Raw genomic sequence first — 20,628 nt, 5'->3', positions numbered from 1 at the left:
GTTCTAAGGTCTAATCTCGGCTTTAATCATCATCTCATACACGATTCTCGTCTATGACGTACAAAATGAAAAGTAATAAATAACTTATTTTTCCCTAATCGATAAGAGTTTGTAGAATTTTTATTGAGATTCTTATTTCAATGTAATTTGCAAATCAATTTAAAAAATGACTAAAAAGGCTTCATAATTTAATAAATATTAATAAAAATATTTTTTCCTTTTCTTGGAAAGTTGTAGTTGGGAAATCTCGCATACATTTTTACATTAAAAAACTAGTTTGAGACACTTCGTGAATGACTTTTAGTGGTTGTTTTCAGTTTCTTATTTGCTGATATTTAATAAAATTTAAACGAAATTTCGATTGTTGGAGATTTCCGGATAGAAACTAATAATTTTAAAAGTTTTCAAGAGAATAAAACTATTTTCTTAAGATTCCTTGACAAATTTCCAATGATTTTTTACTTTATAAAATGAATTTTTAAAGAAAATTTTAAAATATTTAAAAACTTTTCAAACGACTTTTAGGAATCTCAAAAATGTGGAAGATTTAAAGGCAATTTTTTAATTTCCAAAGATTTTTTTTAAAATTCGAATCATTTTGAAACATAATAAGAAGTCATGAAACAATTTAAAAAAAATAAAAAATATTATCAAAAATCTTCAACAAAGTGTAGTTTGTCGAAGATGTCGAACCTTTTTAAGAATGTTGAAAGGTTTCAAAAGAATATATAAATTTTCTTATGATTGTTGGGAAAAATAAAATAACTTTTTATTTTGAAAATTCACGTTTAGAGAATATTGAAAAAGATGTTATAAAATTTCCAAAAATTTCCAAAATTGTCGAAAAAGATCAGGAAGATTTTATGGCAATTTTTTAATGCAATAGGATTTTGAAAAAGTTTTAGCAAAAATTCATATTATTTTAAAGGACAGTGAGGATTTTTTTTAAGATTCCTGGGAAATGTTTAAATGATTTTAAAACATTTGAAAATGATTTTAAAACTTGAACCACAGAAAAACCCCGAAAAATAAATTTCTCAAAAAAGAAAATTTTCGAAATAGAAAATCCGGGCAAATGTAAAATTGCCAAATTGGAAAATTTCGGAATAATAAAATTCCTCCCAGTATAGAATATTACCGAATTTGAAAAACCCCGAATAAAAAACTATGATAAAAAGTTTAAATATTTAATAATAATATAATTATCATAATATAATCATAATATAATTCCATTTTTCAAGAAAATTAATAAACTTCTTCACCTTAAGAAAATGTTTCGATACTAGAAATATGTCGGACATGAAATATGGTTGATTTCAAATCTAAAGTTCGATGTTAAAAATCATAATAGGCAATCTAATATGGCATTTTTATCATTTTCGTCTGACTTATTGAATCCGCAAATTTGAATTTTTGAAATCAAGTATCAGATTTTGATCCAGCGACCCCAAAAACCTAAGTATCGTCAATTATATAAATATCTGATAATTTTAAATAACAAGACATGAGTTTTTTAAAATGTTCTGATATTTATAAAATTGGTCATACTTATGTTTTTGGGTTCACTGAATCGATATCTGATATTTTATTTAAAAAACTTAAAACTGAATGTTTAGAACTTGTTCGGATTGTTCATATTTACGTTTTTGGGTTCTTTGAAATGAAATCTGGTGTTAAGTTTTAAAAATTACAAATATTTAATCTAATTTTTAATTTTTAGTATATCAATGGTGTTCAATTTTAACTGGAGCTAGAGAATCTTTTTCCTGCGAATTTAAATATTTTAAATATTTATTATTACAAATTTCTCATATTATTGATTACAAAAGTGACCAGTTGATCGAAAAAATTTAATATCTTGATACCTAAGTATCACTCATTTGATGAAGATTAGAACATTTTTAATAATTCTTGTCCGTCATATTGGATCCTTGAAAATAAAACACCATACTTCGATTCAGCGAGCCCAAAAACCTAAATATTACAAATTTGATCAAATTATAAATATTTTCCAGAAGTCATCTCCGCCCTATTGAATATTGGAAATTCAACATTAAATTTAATTTCAGAGTCCCCAAAAACGAATATATGAACAATACAATCACGTTCTAAACATTTTTGGTCATTTTTGTCCTTGATATTGGATCCGCGATGTTCAATTTTTTAAATCAAGCACCAGATTTCGATTCAGCGACCCAAAATACCTAAGAAAAAATAAATTTTATTGGCATCCAAAATTTTCAAATAATTTATGCCTGCTATTTTAGATCCTTGAAAATTTCGATTCAGCGAACCGAAAATCCTAAGCATCATCAATTTGATCAAAGTCCAAACATTTAAAATAATTCATATACGCTATATTGGATCCGCCATTTCGAATTTTTTTGATTCAACATCCGATTTAAATTCAGTAACCCCACAACCCCAATATGACACTACTCTAACTTCAAAAGTTATTTTATGCAACAAAACACATTGATTAACATTTTTATGGTCTCTCTGATTTCCTGGAAATAACACAGAATAAAGATCTGATAAAATTTCTTGCAGGAAAAATTTTTGAGGAACAAAGTTTTATTCAGATAACTTCGCGTTTTTCAAAACACATGTGTTGTCATCGAAAAACAAAAGAAAGTTCAACCGATATTTGATTAAAATTTGTCCTGTACAGTTAATTTTTGTTGCAGCGAATTTTTCATCGGAAATCGATGTAAAGTTTATGTTCTGTTTTTTTCTGTGAAGATTTTTGGCATAAAATATAGAACCATTAACATGATGAAATGAAATTTAGACCCCTGCTTCTATTTCCAAAAAGAACACTTTTATGATGTTTCAGATTTCATGTTTGAAATATCAGCTACTTCCTAAATGAATTCTGGTCACTGCTTTTCAAAAAGCTTACATTTTATTTAAAAAATCGAACGAATAGACTCGCATATTCTTGTTATTTTAAATTAAAAAATATATTTTTTTTAAATTAATCGGAAATACACAACACATTATTTGGATTATTTTTGATGAATTGTATTTTGAAACAATTATTCAATAAGACCAAAAACTAAAATTATCGGAAAATACACGCATGTCACTTTCACTTTTAGAAACTTCATTCAAAAACGGTACAACCATTAGTGGCTACGGTTGAAATTTTTCATCCATCTCGGAAAGAAATTCCTGCCATTGTTTTTCGAATATTCTGAAAGCTTTTACCATCTCATCATCGCTTATTGAACTGTAAAGTAGTGAATTCAATGCGAGTTTTTTTAAAGCTCTGAGATCAGAATTTCGAGACATGATACCCATAAATGCTTCATAAAAATCATAACTTAAGCCTTTCGCACCCCACAGACCAGGATCGTCAGAAGAAACGACTATTGGGTAATTTTCCGCAAAAAGAATACTGGCTGGATGATTTCTTAGGTCGGAAACTAGATTTAAAACTTGGTTTGAAATTGGATTCAATTCAATCGCAATGTCACGTTCTTTTAATATTTCCATTAATTTGGGGTGTTTTGGTAAAGCGTAACTGGAACATAAACAGGAATTTTTGTAAGGTAAACCGACCATTACTGAGACAGTTAAGAAAAGCTTAACTATGTAAAAACAATTTTAAAATGGCGAATTGTAATTTTTGCTACAAAGACGGTTATAATAAGTGATTAGTACATTATTATATAGATTAGAACGAAAAATAAATTATTAACTTCATAGTTAATTAATATAAATTGATATTTTTTAAGCTAGTCAGATCGCCCATTAGTGGGACAAGTATTTTGGGCATACCCTTAAGTGGGATACAAAATAAGTCAATAATGAGCCAAGGAAAATCCAATGTGATTTATAAAAATAAAACAGTACAATTTACTTACAATTATATAATACTTTAAAAAGCAATAATATATTATGATAAGACATAAGGAATTTATTTTTTTTAATTTTTAAATAAAATTCAAATCAACATTTTAACATTGAGCTTGAACAAACAAAAAGATGTTTATAGCACAAATTAATAGTTATTAAAAATATTGTTTATAAGCTTCAAGTTTTCCCTTCATCTGATTATGTATTCTAAAAAAGTGGTGCTAAATACTTTTTTGCGACCTCCAATTCTAACCTTTAATTTTGACAACTGCTCAGGTATAGGTAAGCAATTTAATAGTAACTCATACATTAAATTTTTTAATCAAATTGATAAGTATGCATTAAAATTCAATATTATAAATTGATATTAAATATTTAAAAAGAATCTGTTATATCATCAGCGAATGGTACTTTACCGACAGTAGAGAACGCTCCACAACCATGGAGGAAGAAAATCTACAATATTGATCAAGTTAAGAATCTTCAATAACAGAAAATGCTTAACTTTTTAATCAGGTTAGATAAAAAATAATTTTTTCAAATTTAAAATTAAATTTTTTCTTGTAAAAAAGATCAATGCTTGTGGAGGGTTATCTACTGTCGGTAAAGTACCATTCACTGATGATATAACAGATTTATTTTAAATAATGACTTGTACCATCAACACCTAGATAAAAATTAGCGTTATTTTCTTGAATTAAGTTTTTAATTTTGATCGCTCTAATAGATAAATGATAAAACACCTGAGCAGAAATTAGAAGTTCTGTGGTTCGATTCCCAGCGTAGCAAAAAAAAGAAAGACCATTTCACCAAGATAAAATTAAATAATTAATATTATAAATATTAGTAATTGTAATATTATCGATTTATTTGCAAATTCATCTATTTGGTTGTACGTTTTGATTTATAATTTATCTTAATTAAAATTAATACATAAATTGAAAAAAGTGGTTGAAATATGAACTATTATATTTCTTGATAAGAATGAACCTTTTTTGGATACACATTCCACCACTCGGTTAAAAGTTGTATTACTTTGTACAAAACTCACCATTTTACTTCAAAATTTCGCTGGTTGGTTGTAAATTAACTTTTTTGTTGAAAATTTATATTTTAGAGTTAAAAATACAACTATTTTGTAGAAAACTCTAATTTTTGGCTTAAGAATTAGATAATTTGGTAGAAAATTATTGTACTTGGTTGAAAATTAGTCTTTTTGATTTTAAAATTCAACAATTTGTTAGACAACTGAAGTATTAGGTTAATGAGAAATATGAATTCTGATAAAAAATATAAAAGTTTATATTTGATCCAAAATAGATTTCAGTGCCAAATTGAAAGCAGTTGAATTAATAAAAAAAAATAATAACGAATTTTCAATAATACTTTTGAAGCCTCAACTTGAAGAGATTAATTTTAAAACAAACAGTTGCATTTTTGCTCAAGAAAGATGAAATTTTGAAATAAACAGAAAAAGTTTCAAACGAAAAGTCAAAAAGACGAATCTTAAAAAAAAACAATAAATCTTTTTCCGAACGGGATGATCTTTTAACAAAACTATTTGATTTTGAAAGAAATAATTAATTTTGTGAAAAAAGAATATAATTATCAACCAAATAATAAAACTTTCGACCAAAAAATAATTTAAATTGTTTAAACACTTTGTCCAATGTATGTATTATTTTAAATCAGATGAATTCAAAATAAAAAATATAAGCGTAGACTTTTTAAAAAAAAGAGAATTTTTCTACTGAACAGTTGTACTTTTAACTTAAAAATATAAATTTTAAACAAAAAAGTTAATTTACAACGAAGTAGTTGAATTTTCAAGTAATTCAATAATGTTAATCTTACTAACATTTATAATATTTAATATCAATCTATACTATTAAATTTTCATGTGTGTTTGCTAATTTGATAAAAAATTAAAATTATGAGGTACTATTAAATTACTTACGTTATCTAAGCAGTTGGAAAAATTTGCGGTTAGAATGGGAGTTTGTAATAAAGTAATTGGAACAATTTTTTTGAGACTAAAAATTAATTAGGCAGCTTCGTCAAAAATGTGTCCAAATGCGGGGCATTAAAATATTGATAACTTATTGAATAAAATCGCTATAAAAGTTATGAATCTTACTCTGAACCTACTAAAAATTTTCAAAAACATTACTTCTATTAATTTAGGAAATTTCATTAATACAAGGCTATACAAGTTATGCGGAAAGTTTAAAAATACAAAAAAATGGCGAATTTTGCAGCGGTTCATTCACAGATTTTGAGAAGAATTTTTCATAATTTTTACTGAATGTATAACTTATCGGTCGGCTTGTCTTAATAATTTTTACTAATTTTCATTTGTCCTTATAAAGATTTTTAATTAACTGCGTACCCGTGGCCGATCCTTTTCGCATTAAGTAAAACTGCATCAATAAGATTTTCATCAGTTTCAAGACCGTACCAATCAGTTTCTCCTGCATGGAAAAATCCTTGCATCTGAGTTTCAGGTAGTAATTGTTCAGCAAAAGTTTTCAAAGCAGGGCCCTTATCTTCGTGACCAACGAGATCAAATCCGGCAACAAATGATGGATAAGCTTGCTTAATTTGTTTGTAGATTTTCAAGTATTTGTTTAATTGCTGCTTATTAACTCGTCTATTTTTCGAATAAATTAATTTGACCCCATGAAAGCCAGGATGATCCTCTATAAATCTGAAAAAAGCGAAGAAAAATAATTAGTAGTTTTCACTCAAGATTTTTCGATTTATTGAATGTTTTATCACTATATATACAGTCAAATCTCGTTTATTGCAACTCCTTCGAAACGAAAACATCTCCTCATCTATTGCAAGTCGAGAGGGGACCCCACAACTCTACGTATCCGGAAGGTGGTCTTACAGTATAATCCCGCTTCCGCGCTGTCATTGGCTATACAGAACATGTGATCATCGGTGGTGGGATTTGGGGAAGTTGCGATAGATGAGTATCTTGGATTGCAATATACGAAGTTGGCAATAAACGAGTTTTGCAATAAATGAGGTTTGACTGTAATAGATAGTTTCAAACATTTAACGACCTATAGAACTCAAAGTGAGAATTACAAGTAGCAATGTTTTTATCAATTTTACAAAACTATCTCCTACTGTGATTCGCAATTGACAATTTTCCTCTAGTTTATTTTTATTTTTGATAATAAAATTTTAAAAGCGCACCTTTCCACATTATCTTTGATGATCGTCACTACATCCAAACCTTTGTATTTGTTACCATTTAGATCATATAAGGTAGGCAAGGGTGTTCTAAGTTCCGCATATATTATTTTGTCATCATAACTTTCTTTTAGTAATTGATAATAGTAATCTTCAAAAACAGGCCTGAAAATAGATAAATAAGTAGAATAGAAAAAATGTAAAGTCGAATACGCGAGTAACTCTCAGGTAGAAAAACAAGAACGGGCAAGAACTCACCATTTCCATCATCAGGGGAACCAAATTACAAAAATTATATTCTACAAAAGTTGTAAAAAATAGGAAACTTATTAAAACGATTAAAAATATAATAATCATAGTAGATGATAAACTCATAAATTAATTAAAATGTAGAAGAGATCAAAAATAAATTTCCCGAAGTAATATAAACGAAGTGAAAGAAAATCAAACAACCTATTCTAAAACTTTTTGATTATATGTCCTATATTTATGTATAATCTTATCCATAATTTTAAATTCAATTTTCAAACTTCAATTTATCGTAAAAGATATATTAAATTTGATTTTTATCTTTTTTGTTCTTTGTTATAATTTTATAAACATTATTAAACAAAAAAGGAAAACTGACGAATACGCTGGTAAATGTTCTTTGATTTGCTTTTCATTATTTCCAAAATTTTACTTCTATCCTTATGTAGGCAGGCCTTTCGCTTTTCAATAAGAAAGTAAATGCTATCATTTTTGTATGCCAAAAATTGAAATTTTGAATGTATTAGCCAAACGTACATACTTATTAATTATATTCCATAATTGGACAGACAACAATTTTTTTTATACAGATATTAATGATTTAAAAATATTTGATTATATAAAAGAAAATGATGAGATTGTGGATTGGTACACTCTTTGAACGTGTAAAAAGAAAGAGCAAGTTCGTTATCTGAATATGTTAGATACAAACTCAAAAAGTTAAAGCATTTAAAAAATTTTAAAGACCACCTTTTTTAGGATGTGAAAATTCTATAGACTGCTATTTCTGGTACACGAAAATAGGAACAATTTATCACCATTAATTTTTTTGTTTACGATCAAACTATGCAAGATAGTGAAAAAGATGAATTAACAACAATGGTGACTTCAAGAAATATCTACAAATTTTTTATTAATAAGTTTTTTATATTATAAGTAGTTTTTGTTTTATTCGTAAAAACAACATTAAAAATGTTTAAAATATAACATTTTTGAAATGACAACACACACTACAAAAAGAAATAGTTAGACAGAAGATGTTTAACCAAAAAAGAGTTACAAATTGGTTATGATTTGTTTGATGGCCGGATACATTGATGATAACATTAAACATTTTTCAATTTAATCTTTGTACAAGCGACATAATAAAAGAAAATGAAAATGCGAAAGTTGTTCATTCATATCAGACCTACAAATTTGTCATGATTTTTTTATTGGACGCGCAGTTTTTGCTTTAGCCGTATAAAATAAAATTAAAAATAAAAAAATTAGATTTTTGGGAAAACTACACAAGGTATGAAAAAAAATTAATGGACAAGAGAAGTTCAACCAAAAAGTATCTACAAATTTATTATGAATAATTTCGACAGGAAACGAGTATATTTTCTTTTAATCGTGAAAAACAAGATTAAAAATAAAAGAAATATAAAAACAAGGCAATACAAATACATATGTTTCAATATGAATTCACATTATGAATTGTAATGATATACATGTACTGAAATGATACATGTTTCAGCGTAGGTAAAAATAAAATTGGATGCAAAATAAGCAACAAATATCAAAATGATTATGATAAATACAACTTTTACTGTATTTTGCAATATATAAATTAATAATCATAGGCCAAATTAAATTAATAAATGTAATATAAATGTAATAAAAAAGTGTTTGACATAATGTATGAAAGTTATAATTTTCGATAAAATCGAGTGCAAAGCACGAAATACGTCATGAGAATGTGTTTGTTGAAGCCAAAAGAGCTTTAATAAAATAGAATTTACAATCATCAAATTACAGTTGTCGATGTTTTTACCATGCATTTTAGAAGATTTTCCCGGTAAATACATTATCGAGCATGAAGCGCGAGAATCCATATTCGCGCGGTCTTGGCATGTTTAAACTTGCGAGCGAAGCTCTTTTAACAAACAAAAAAATGAACAATCACGAAATTATATATTTTCATGCGTTGAATTTTAATTTAAAAGGTCTGTGCACAAATGTGGAAGAAGGACAAAGAAAGAGTGCGTAGTGCGATATAAATACACCATCGAGCGCAAAGCGCTCGACCAAGTGCTCTTGAACAAAGGATATAAGCCCGTGAGCAGACCCGCGCACATGCGCACTGGCAGTTACCATGTCAACGTGCGCACCGAAATGCGCACTAGAATCATCATCAACGATGTCATAATAATGTCTTGACACTTTCTGGAGCCTTTTCGTTTTTTGTACGCCATTTTCCTTATCGATTCTAATTCAGTAACAATTTAGGATCGTGATATAAACCCAACAATATAAAAACACCAGCGAACTTAACCTACATATGCATCGAGATCTCAGAATATAACATAGAAGAGAGCGTATAACACGTGACAGTGCAAACAGCACTGCGCATGTGCCGCGGTCTGTTCACGGATTTTCATTCGTGGCCAACATTAACGAATTCTTGGACGTTGCTCGTCCCACCTCTGCTTACCAAATGCATAGGGTGATATTTACATCTTAGTATTTCTTTGAGCTGGACACGCAAAAAATGATGCTATACAGAAAAGAGATTTCTAGCTTTCATTGTGAAAGAGCTTTGCATAACGAACGCGAGATACTCGCTCACGGATCACCGACATATGTCTCTAATCCAAAATCGAGCATGATATTGAGTCAAAATTTGATAATCCGGCAATTGTTAAATACTTGAATTGAGGAAAATTAATATTTTCAGATTTCAGCGTAAAAGTGAAGATTATTCTATTATTTTGAATGTGCGATTTTTCCATCGGTATAAAATATCATTATAAGAATAGGATATCTCTAAAGCTTATTAATTTCTATTTTCATGGTGACTGCCGCATAGTTTCCTATACCCCAAAAGAGAACGTGTTTGCAATTTTTTTCCGTTGGAGGATTTTTGGACGAGGGAAAAATCGCGTATTCATAGGAACACAAATTCTTCTGAATTCAAAGTTAATTACCGGTACCGCGCCACGCACTCCCGATAACAAAACGCGAGTTGTCTGCGAGGTTGCTGAGAAACCCGGGTACCGATAAAGAAATTTTAGATTAAAATTTCGAAAACATGACAATGTTAAAACGTTAGAATTGTATTCTTCATAATTAAAAGCGTACAAAATGATATAATTAACAATTAAAAACTTTTGAATTTGAAAAATTTGAATTAAAAGCTATTACACTTTGACAATTTAATATTGAAAACTAAATTAAACCTTTCAAAGGCAAAGTTTCTGAAATTCTAGAATTTTAAATAGAGTTGTTTCGCCATTTTAATTCCAATAATTTCTAATACATAATTTTCATCCGAACCGAAGGTGTGTTATGATTTTTTTTCTGTTAAGTCGTTCAACAGAAACAAAATTATTAAAAGTTGTAAGGGGGTAAAACAATTAATCAAGCTGGTGTCACGTAAGTGTCACGTGACTTAGAGGTTCTCATAATTATCTATCAATGTGACGATGTGGCTTTAATGGAAACTAATGAAACTCAGTATAAAGATGTTAGACCACGGTGAATTCTTTATGTCAAAGGTTTTGTCATCAATTTTTGTATAAAGTTTATAATGTTTTTTAAACAATATTCTTCGTCTTGTATTTTCCATGTGTACACAATCAAAACAAAACATCGGCACAGAGAAAAGTATTTGAGCATCACTGACACATAAGCTGTGATTGGTGGAAAATCTGACCCCTTTGATGAATTCATAGTTCAACATTAAATTAAAAATAGTTAACAATATGTAAAAAAAATATTTTATGAGTGATTCTTAACCCATTAACGACCAAAGCTATCAATTTTATAACATGAGTTTGACCGCAAAATGTATGGGTATAACAGAACAATAAATAGATGAAAATTACTGTTCCTTATGTTTTTGGGTCAGCTACATTCGAATCCGTGGTCAAAATTCGAATATTTTAACTTTAAAATTAAATATGGCGGTTTTTGTATACAAAAATAGTGAAAAATGTTTGATTTTTTATTTTTATCATTTTTTTTCAGACATAAAATGCTTGAATATCTAAAAATTTCTTGAACTATCGATACAAGCAATTCTTAAACTTTAACAGAACATTTATATATATATATATATGTTTTTTCTTCCAAAATGGCGGACAAACTCCAAAAATGTTCAAAAAACTGGTTTTTTCCATCATCTTTGTTTTTCTCAAAAACTTTAAAGTTAAAAAAAAAGTTCCATTGAATAAAAATGTCTTGAAATTAACCATAGAAAACTATGAAAATTTTTTTAGATTTTTTAGAAGAAATTTGTGATTTTTCAAAAAATCAAAAGTGTGAAATTTGCAAAAAAAATTGTCAAAAAATCTGAAAAAATTCAAGAATATTCTTTGACTAATTCTAAGACATTTTTCTTCTTGAAAAATGTGTACCAGAGCCTATAGATTTTGGGAAATAATTGATTAAACTTCGCGCGAAAAGAATTCGCATGAAGTCTGAAAAAAAAATTATAAAAATAAAAAATCAAACATTTTTCACTATTTTTGTATGCAAAAACCGCCATATTTAATTTGAAGTCAAAATATTCGAATTTTGAGGACGGATTCGAATTTAGCTTACCTAAAAACATAAGGAACAGTACTTTTGATCTATTTATTGTTTTGTTATACCCATAAATTTTGCGGTCAAACTCATGTTAAAAAATTGATAGCTTTGGTCGTTAATGGGTTCAATTAGAATTTCACATACTATGAGATCCACTTATTGGAAAAATGATATCTGACTTTCGAAACAACCCTATTTGTTATTAGATAATCAAATTACAAAGGACATTAAAAATGGAAAAATTTTTACTCCGGAACTTTGAAGCATTAACGAATGCGAACTTCATTTAAAACTGAAAAAATTCTAGTCAGCAAGAATTGTAATAATATAAATTTTTTATATTCAAATCTTTTAAAATTTCAATTATTCGAAGTAAATTTAAATTGCTTAAAAATTACTAATTTTTTAATTTCTAATAACTCTTTTCAAAAGTCAACGAATACAATTTTAATTGCAAAATTAAAACCTATGAAAGAAAAAAATTCAAAATTTAGCCTTCTTTAGGAAAATTCAGAACTCTGAAATGGTAACCATTTAAAATTACCGAAACTGTAATTCACTGATTTATCTATTTCAGATATTGAATTTGAATTTGCACATTCAAGATGCAATTGTAAATTAAAACAAAGAAATTTTAAAGACCATAAATATATTTTTAACAATATCATATCATGTAGTATCAAGTGACATTTAAAAGGACTGAGGATAGATTCTTTTACTAAAAGGTGTGAGTTTGTCAAATCAAAAGTCACTGCCATTTTCAACATTCCAAATTGCAGAATTTTAAATAATGCGAAAAATATTGTGAACCTTTAAACTTTAATTATTTTAAACACACGGAAAATTATATACTTTCTAGTTGGGAACATTCAAGAACTACAAAACGCGCGAATAATGAAATACTAAAAATCTCCCGGTGTAATATTTCTCTCCCGATTCTCGCGGGTTTATGGCCACCCTGTAATTCCCTCATCAGACAAGTACTTTAGATAATTAAATTATATTAAGAATTAATAAATCCTAAAGATAGCTTCATAAAAAATAGAATTTAATGTTTACGGTTGAATGTGTTACGAAGCTGTAAAGGGGATGGCCACGTGCAGCCCAAGTGTGGCCAAATAGCCCAAAAAACCGATGATGAAGTTTAATCGACGGATTTCCGAAACAATTTAGTCGCTTAAGGACTACCATAACATCCTCAAGCGTCAGGTTAAATACAGAAAATTATACATAGCAACATTGTTAACTAACTAATCAATCTAATGTTAACTTTTCTCTAGAACGGGTGTTACAATAAGCAGAGGAAAAGATTTCTTTAATTAGGTGACAATTTATATTGTTATTCACATCACCAAAAGTAACGAGCGAACAGCTTCGGTAGGGATCAAACTATACTAAAGAAGGATAGAAAGGGTGAAGACGAATTAAGTCAATTGAACTATAACAAACGAGAAAATTAAGGAAAGAAGAGTATGCGATTAAACTAAGTCCTAACTGTGGGGTGTTTTGAGCCTAAACTGAAATGAAAATTTAATTTCAATTAATTACTTGGTACCATGGGATGCATTGGGAATGAAATACGAGCCGTCTTTAGGTGGAAAGTGTTCCGAAATAACATTCGGAGTGACAACGGGGATAGAGTCCATGCCATGGTTGCTTAGGTTGTACGGGAATGAGGTCTGCCCTCCTTTAGCTTTTAGGGTACATATAAGCTACTTGTTTGTCTAGGGTCTATCATCAGTCAGTCTCTAGAATAAGGAAATTCAACGTCGTTTCCTTGGGTCTTATAAGGGGATTGAGGTGATTTGTATAATACATCTTATTGCAGACACTTCTAGGGGCTTTGGCCCTAACGAGTAGCACGCGTAAGCTGATAACAGTTTGGTTTACCTGTGCTCTAGGAGGAGCAGTGGTGGAACAGGAAGTTTCAATTTCCCGATTTCCTTTAGTGATCTTAGCAAATGTGATGATAGCTTTGGTAATGATGAGCGAGGGGATGGCTTCCTTTTTCGATCCGGCGATTTCCAATTTATTAATTTAGCTACAGTTTCGAAGTCCTTAACTCTGAATATTGATTTTACAATAAGGTATTACGTAGGTGACGGCAATATCTGACAAGCAGACAAAAAGATTAAATTAAATTTATATTCAAACTAACTCAAATTCGCTGTAAACTTTTCAGAAAAACAGGAAATTTACATTGATATTCCTGAATCACTTTAATTCTTTTTTGTATTAAATATTCCATTTTATTTAAGGAATGGTGCTATAAACTCAAAAATTGGATGCCTGCCTTCACCTGTATAAACGATCAATTCGTGCATATCCGCAAAAGCCATTAAAAGTTATGGTGGATCTTAGAAAAAAATTACTAAAATAAAATTTAAAAATGTGTCTCTTTTGCTGTACCCATTCGACTAATAAATAATACAAATTACTGAAGGGCTACATCTAGAGAAATAAGGAGAACACACAGTTGATGGGTATCTAATATTTAAGGAAAAATAAATATATTTGAAAAATTACTTGTATCTCATAAATGAAGCGAGGAATTCAAAAAGACTCTGGAATTTCTCCCATGCTTTGTCACCATCCGAATACGCTCGAGCTGGATCATCAGTTATCATTGACATTTGATTCAGAATTCTTTTGTTGATTTCATTTTCAATGGAAGCGTTTACCCTCAATTTACTGAGCAAATTCCAATTACAGTATTTGTCTGGTGTCTCAAAAAACTGAAGTTTTAATTTACCTTCGATATCACATACGTAAAGATCGGGGCGATAAGTTACATTCCACAAAACATATTCTTGCGACACTGTCGCTACATCGTGAGCATGTAAAAGTGCTCCTTTTGGCATTTTCTGAATTATTTTGAAAACATCCGATTGTTCAATCTTCTTTTGTACTGTAAGGAAATTAGCTCGCGGTAGAAATTCACGCTGATTATAGAAAGCTGAAAAAATGAATTCAACTATCAATTATGTAATACTACCTGCGCAAAAATAATTTGATTTGGCTAAGCATATAATCATCCACCAATCAAAACATAACCAAAACCTCTTTATGAAATTTTTCTGATTGATTTTTTTGAATGATCAAAACTGAAAGCGTACACAACACGCAATTTGCTAGTAAAAAATTTGATAGCATTCCAAAACAAATTGTTACATTTTTTAATTTGTCAGAACCAGGACTGTACAATGGTCACAGTTTCCGTAAAACTTCGGCAACACTACACTTAAGCGTCAAGGAGGATTGAAATTAAACACAATAGTATAAGGCTATAATGAAGATTGTCTAACTAAGAAGACCGGAATAGGCCCAAAAATAACGAGCTTAATTTCTTTAAATCCATTAACTTCTGCAGGAAAACTGAGTCAGTAACACCAGCTTCATAACTTTAAAAACTTTTAAGTTTAATAATTGTTCTTAAAATATTCAGATGTTTGAAAAGAAATAAACAGAATATTGATATATTAAGGGAAAGATATCCAATCAGTTGAATTTTGATTTGCTTTTCTCAATTTTAATGATATCTGCAATAGCATGTAGTTTCATGTGACATTCAAAGTGTTTCGATAGATTTTTCTAAACTAGAACGATGAGATTCGCTTACAAAAAAACCGCCCCCGTCATTTTCACTATCCAAAAATTAAGAATTTAAAGATTGTGAATCTTCAAAGTTAAATTATTTTAAAAACGATGAAAATTATTTGATTTCTATTTTCAAACTTCAAAAATAATTATTGAAAGTTGAAGCGTTAAAAATTAATCAATTCCAGACTTCGTTTAAGATTAAAGTAATCTTAAGTTAGGATTTTAATACTAAGTCATTAAAAATTAATTATTTTTAAATTTAGCATCAATTTTGTTTAAGCCACTCACTTTTTTGATTAAATTATTTTTCCATTTTAGTTACTTAAAACGAGGAAAGTGAGCGGAAACAGAAGCACTAATAACACTCGTAGACAGATTGAATGTGTGTATGAATGAATGAATGAATGAATGAATGAATGCATGCATAAATGAATGAATGAATTAAGTTGTAGATTCTTATTTGTAATTTTGGCTGATTAAACATAATTCAAATTCAAAAATAATAACTTAAACAATGTCCGAAAGCATTACAAAATTCTTTACAAAATTAAAATGGAAAAATTATACAAATCAAACAAACCTTCATCAATTTCTTTGTATTTTGCACACATCAGTATGTGATTAGCACAAATTTCATTTTCGTCTAAATGAAGATCTCCTCCAAAGGCAATACTTTCTTCTGATTGAAGTAAATCAGCACGAAGTTTCCAATAATAATCATCAACTCCTCTGTCGAATATGATTGGTACTCCAGTTATCAATTGCAAACTAAATATGATCGTAAGACTACTTTTTGTCTGGAGCATCTTCATTTTCAGTTTACTATTATTTTTTTTAAACTACATAAATGCTGACATAAAGTAAAAATTGTTTGTAAATTCAAGAAGCGTATCTCTTGTAGTGCGTAGCAAAGGAATGTGTAAACTGGATGCTACATCGCTAGACGGAAGTCAGATAAGGATAAAAAATGGTTCTTAGTGCTGACTGGTCAAAACAGAGGTGTACATTAATCTGTAACGTTTAAGTTTCAATACGTTTACTTATATATCTTTGTTGTTAACAATTAAACATTATAAATTTAAGAATTTAAATTTAAAATTTTCGAACCGATTAGTATTACGGAATTTTCCGTAACGCTAGGACTGAATGACATTTTCACAATTAGAAAGTTTTTTACTTAAAGCTTTTAAAATTGAAAAAATTGCAATCTATTAATTATTGTAAACATGAGTTCTTCAAATACCTTATTAAAAGATTGTATTTCTTGAGATTATACAAACTTGACTATTAATAATTTAATAATATTTCACTGTGGCGGAAGAGTTTAAAGATTTACAGACAGAAAGTTTAAGATTTTATGGTTTTAAATTGTAATGGCTTAAATTTAGATAATTTAAAACAGTGTTTGATTTTAAAACCCTTAAAATAATACTTACAACAGCGTCTCCAGAATGTGGGATTTTTCGGCCCCAACCACTTTGCCATATGGGAGAAACGCATGCAAACGTAGCGTGTCGGTGAGTCGGCTTTGTTGCATGCTGCCGAATACCAGCCTCGTGTAAAGCCGAAAATGCACGAGCACGAAAAGTTAGCTACTCCACAAATTTATTCTGGTTTTGAAATCCCGAATGAGCCTTAGAATGATTAGACTTATTGCTAAAACAACAAGTGTTCAACCAAAAATCCCGCATGAAAAAGAAGTATTGGTAAGCATTGGATCCAGAATCTGTAACAAAATAGTCAAATACTCTACCAAAGAAATAAATTTACAAACAAGAAGACGAATATTCTTCCAAAAAGACGAATTCTCAACAAAATACATGAATTTTTAACCACTTAGTTAGATTTTCAACTAAAAAAGATAAAGCCTTAATGAAAAATTGAATAGTTACATTTTCAGCTAAAAAATCATTATTACGCAGAAAAAACTAAAAGTTTTAACAAAATATTTAAACTTTCGAGAAAAAAATGGAATTTGAAAAAAAAATGATATAATTTTGAAACCAGTACTATTCTACTGAAAACAAAAATTCAAAATTTTAAAAATAAATTTTAAAACAACAAAAAACATATTTTTAACAAATTAGATAAATTTTCAACGAGAAAAAGGTATTATAAACAAATTTTATGAACAAATGCAGTAATCACGCATTCTTCGACAGAAAAATTCGTTTTTATCGATGTACATTTTTTTAAATTCGGAACTTTATGATATTTGCAGTTGAATTCATAATTTGTTTTTTAATCTTAAGATCTTTTAAACAAATTTAATAAACAAATGCATTATTCGGGCATTTGTCGGCAGAAAAATTCGGTTTTTTCAATGCCAGTCTTTTCAGATGAGAACTTGATGGGAATTTCAGCAACATTCATAATAAGTTGATGAATTTTATTATTTATTTAAACAAATTAGATGGACAAATGCACTAATCAGGCATTTGTCTACAGAAAACTTCGTTTTTTTTTCTATGTCAACAGTTTTAATGAGGATTTCGAAAAAACATTTTTTCCATCGATAGATGCTCGAATAATGCATTCTTTTGTTAAATTTGTTTTTAAAAATCATAAAATTTGTCAACTCCTCATGAATGTTGCAGAATTTTTTATGAAGATCACAATTAAAAGTCTGATACCGAAACAAAAAAGAATTTTTCCGTCGACAGATGCTCCAATAATGCATTTGCTTATAAAATTTGTTTGAAAAAATTCATAAAATCGATTACAAAATTATTAATTTTGTTGAAATTGTCATCGAGTTCCCAACTGAAAGGACTGCCATTGAAGAAACTGACATTTTTAAATTAAATTTGTTTAAAAAATCATAAGATTAATCAACAAACTATTAAAGTTTTGCTAAAATTATCATAAATTTCCTAATTGAAAAAAATTACTTAGAAAAAAACGAATATCTCTGTCAAAAAATGCCTTATTACTGCGTGTGTTTTTAGGAATTTTGTAAATGATATAACTCTGATAAATTTTTCTTTACATAGAAAAAAGTCATAATGATAAATTGTTCGTATGTTATAATACTATGAATATCCGTACAGAAAACTTTTGAATTTCGAAAATACATACATAAATACATATATAAATACATACAATAAATACATACATACATTTATACATGCAAGCATACATACATACAGAGAGACACATTCGTAAAAACCTGTTTTTCGGATTCTAGGGGTCTCAAAACTTGGACATTTGACAAAAACGGGGGGGGGGGGTCAAATTTTATACAAATTTTACACCTTCTCTGATGAGAATGTAAAAATTAATAAATTTGCCATGAATAATGTGTTGATACTTCTGTTTTTTGTTTCAATCGTGAAAAATAGCATTTAAAACATTTAAACAAAGTAAATTTTTTGAAAACTCACACATGAGACGAGAAAGAAATTTAAAAACATAAGTTGTGATGAGAATGTGTTCACGCAGCGGGCTGCTTTTTATTGTTAATATATTTTTTCTCGATTAAAACACAAAACACGCATTCTATCAAAAAGTGATTCAAAAGAAATTTGTAGATCTTTTAAAAATGCACCATTTTTGTGTACACAACTTTTTACCTATTTTGCATAGTTTAACCGCAAAATGTAATTTTTAATTTTTCATTCTTTTTTTATGGTGTCAAAATTTGAATTTTGAATTTTTCAAGAAAATTCAAAAACTTGTTAAAACAATCTTGTAGCACATTCAAAGATGTGTAAAGAAACATTTTTCTTCTCTTGACTTTTTTTTCATGTCGTGCGTTATTTGGCTTAAAATGTGGATTTTCGTGTCTTTTTTGAAATTTTGTAAATGCTCTAGCTCTGCTAAACTTTTGTTTTATCAAGAAAAGTCATTAAGATAAATTCTTCGTCTATTTGAATACTATAAACCTCCGTACAGAATATTTTTTAATTGAAAAAAGTGGTCTCAAATATTTTCAAAATACTTTAACTTTTTGAATTTTCATCCAGAGTGGCTGGCTAACGAACTTGACATTTTAGTTTCTGACACTAAGAGAGTTTGCCAAAGACCAATCGAATAGATTAATTTTTTCAAAAGTTATCGTGCCCACAGCCTGACATATATACATAAAAACATACGTACAGACAGACACGTTCGATAAAACCTGTTTTTCAGATTCTGGGTGTCTCCAAACGTAGACATTTGACAAAAACAGGGGGGGGGGTCAAATTTTACTCAAATCTAATATCTTCTCTGATGAGAATGTAAAAATAAATTTACACCACGAATTTTTTTAGCAGAATGGTTTAATTTATAACAAAATACGTGAACTTTCAACCATATAGTTGAATTTTCTACTACGAAGATAAATTTTTAACGGAAAATGGAATGCTTAGTCTTTACCAAAAACAGATGCATTTTTAAATGATATATCAAACAAGTATAATGCAAATGAAAATCCGTAAATAAGTTGATTGAATATATATACATATATATACAGGGTGGACGCGCCGGGGATTACATACATGGCGAGTTGAATGCTACCCGAATTGCATAACAGCAGGGCAGAAGCCATTATACAGGGGTATTTTCATATTTCGCGCCTTTAAAGTTTCATTCGGATTGGCCATTCCGTCAAGTCCGTGCATCCTCGGATCAAGTTTATGATAGTTTCCATGGTTGCGTTCGAAACTTCAAACGGATACAAGTTTCAAAACAATATAGGTTATGTTATATAGTAATTACAAATAATAAAAGTGTATAATTAATAATGAATAGAGACATGTGAACTGAGAAGTAAACGTAATGTTTTTTCTTTGATAATACCATTATAGACTAGCTGCTCAGTGACAAATAGTATAAAATAGTAATAATATTCTGCGCTTCCAGTGGGCGAAGAGTAAATGGTGTTTAACGCTTATTTTTACTGCATAAAAAAAGGTATGTTATGAATAGAGAGGATATGTTTTAAATAAAGTGAATGAAATATTACATGCGTAAACTTTAAATTGACATTGCCTATATTTACTGACAGCGACTAGGGCGAACAGGTGAATCTGAACATAACCGCTTGAGGTTTTGAACGCAACCATGGAAACTCTCAAAAACTTAATCCGAAGATGCACGGACTTGGCCGAACGGCCGATCCGAATGCAACTTTAAAGGCGCGAAATATGAAAATACCCC

The 20,628-nt window shown here is 28.8% G+C and overlaps 1 protein-coding gene across 1 annotated transcript; it reads right to left on the bottom strand.

Moving 5' to 3' along the window:
- Window positions 1-3,076: 3,076 nt before the first annotated feature.
- On the bottom strand, window positions 3,077-16,354 carry LOC117167711 (adenosine deaminase 2-like). The gene is made up of 5 exons (XM_033352847.1): window positions 16,067-16,354; window positions 14,413-14,842; window positions 7,069-7,230; window positions 6,251-6,568; window positions 3,077-3,526 (listed from the first exon to the last, which is right to left on the bottom strand). Exons 1-5 carry the CDS (start codon window positions 16,296-16,298, stop codon window positions 3,136-3,138), a joined length of 1,533 nt encoding a protein of 510 aa, XP_033208738.1. The 5' UTR covers window positions 16,299-16,354; the 3' UTR covers window positions 3,077-3,135.
- Between the last annotated feature and the right edge of the window lie 4,274 nt (window positions 16,355-20,628).

The sequence above is a fragment of the Belonocnema kinseyi genome, chromosome 2 (genome assembly GCF_010883055.1).
Source record: "Belonocnema kinseyi isolate 2016_QV_RU_SX_M_011 chromosome 2, B_treatae_v1, whole genome shotgun sequence".
Classification (NCBI taxonomy): Eukaryota; Metazoa; Arthropoda; class Insecta; order Hymenoptera; family Cynipidae; genus Belonocnema; species Belonocnema kinseyi.
The sequence above is the reverse complement of the archived record's forward strand: the minus strand, read 5'-3'. Positions and strand labels throughout refer to the sequence as shown.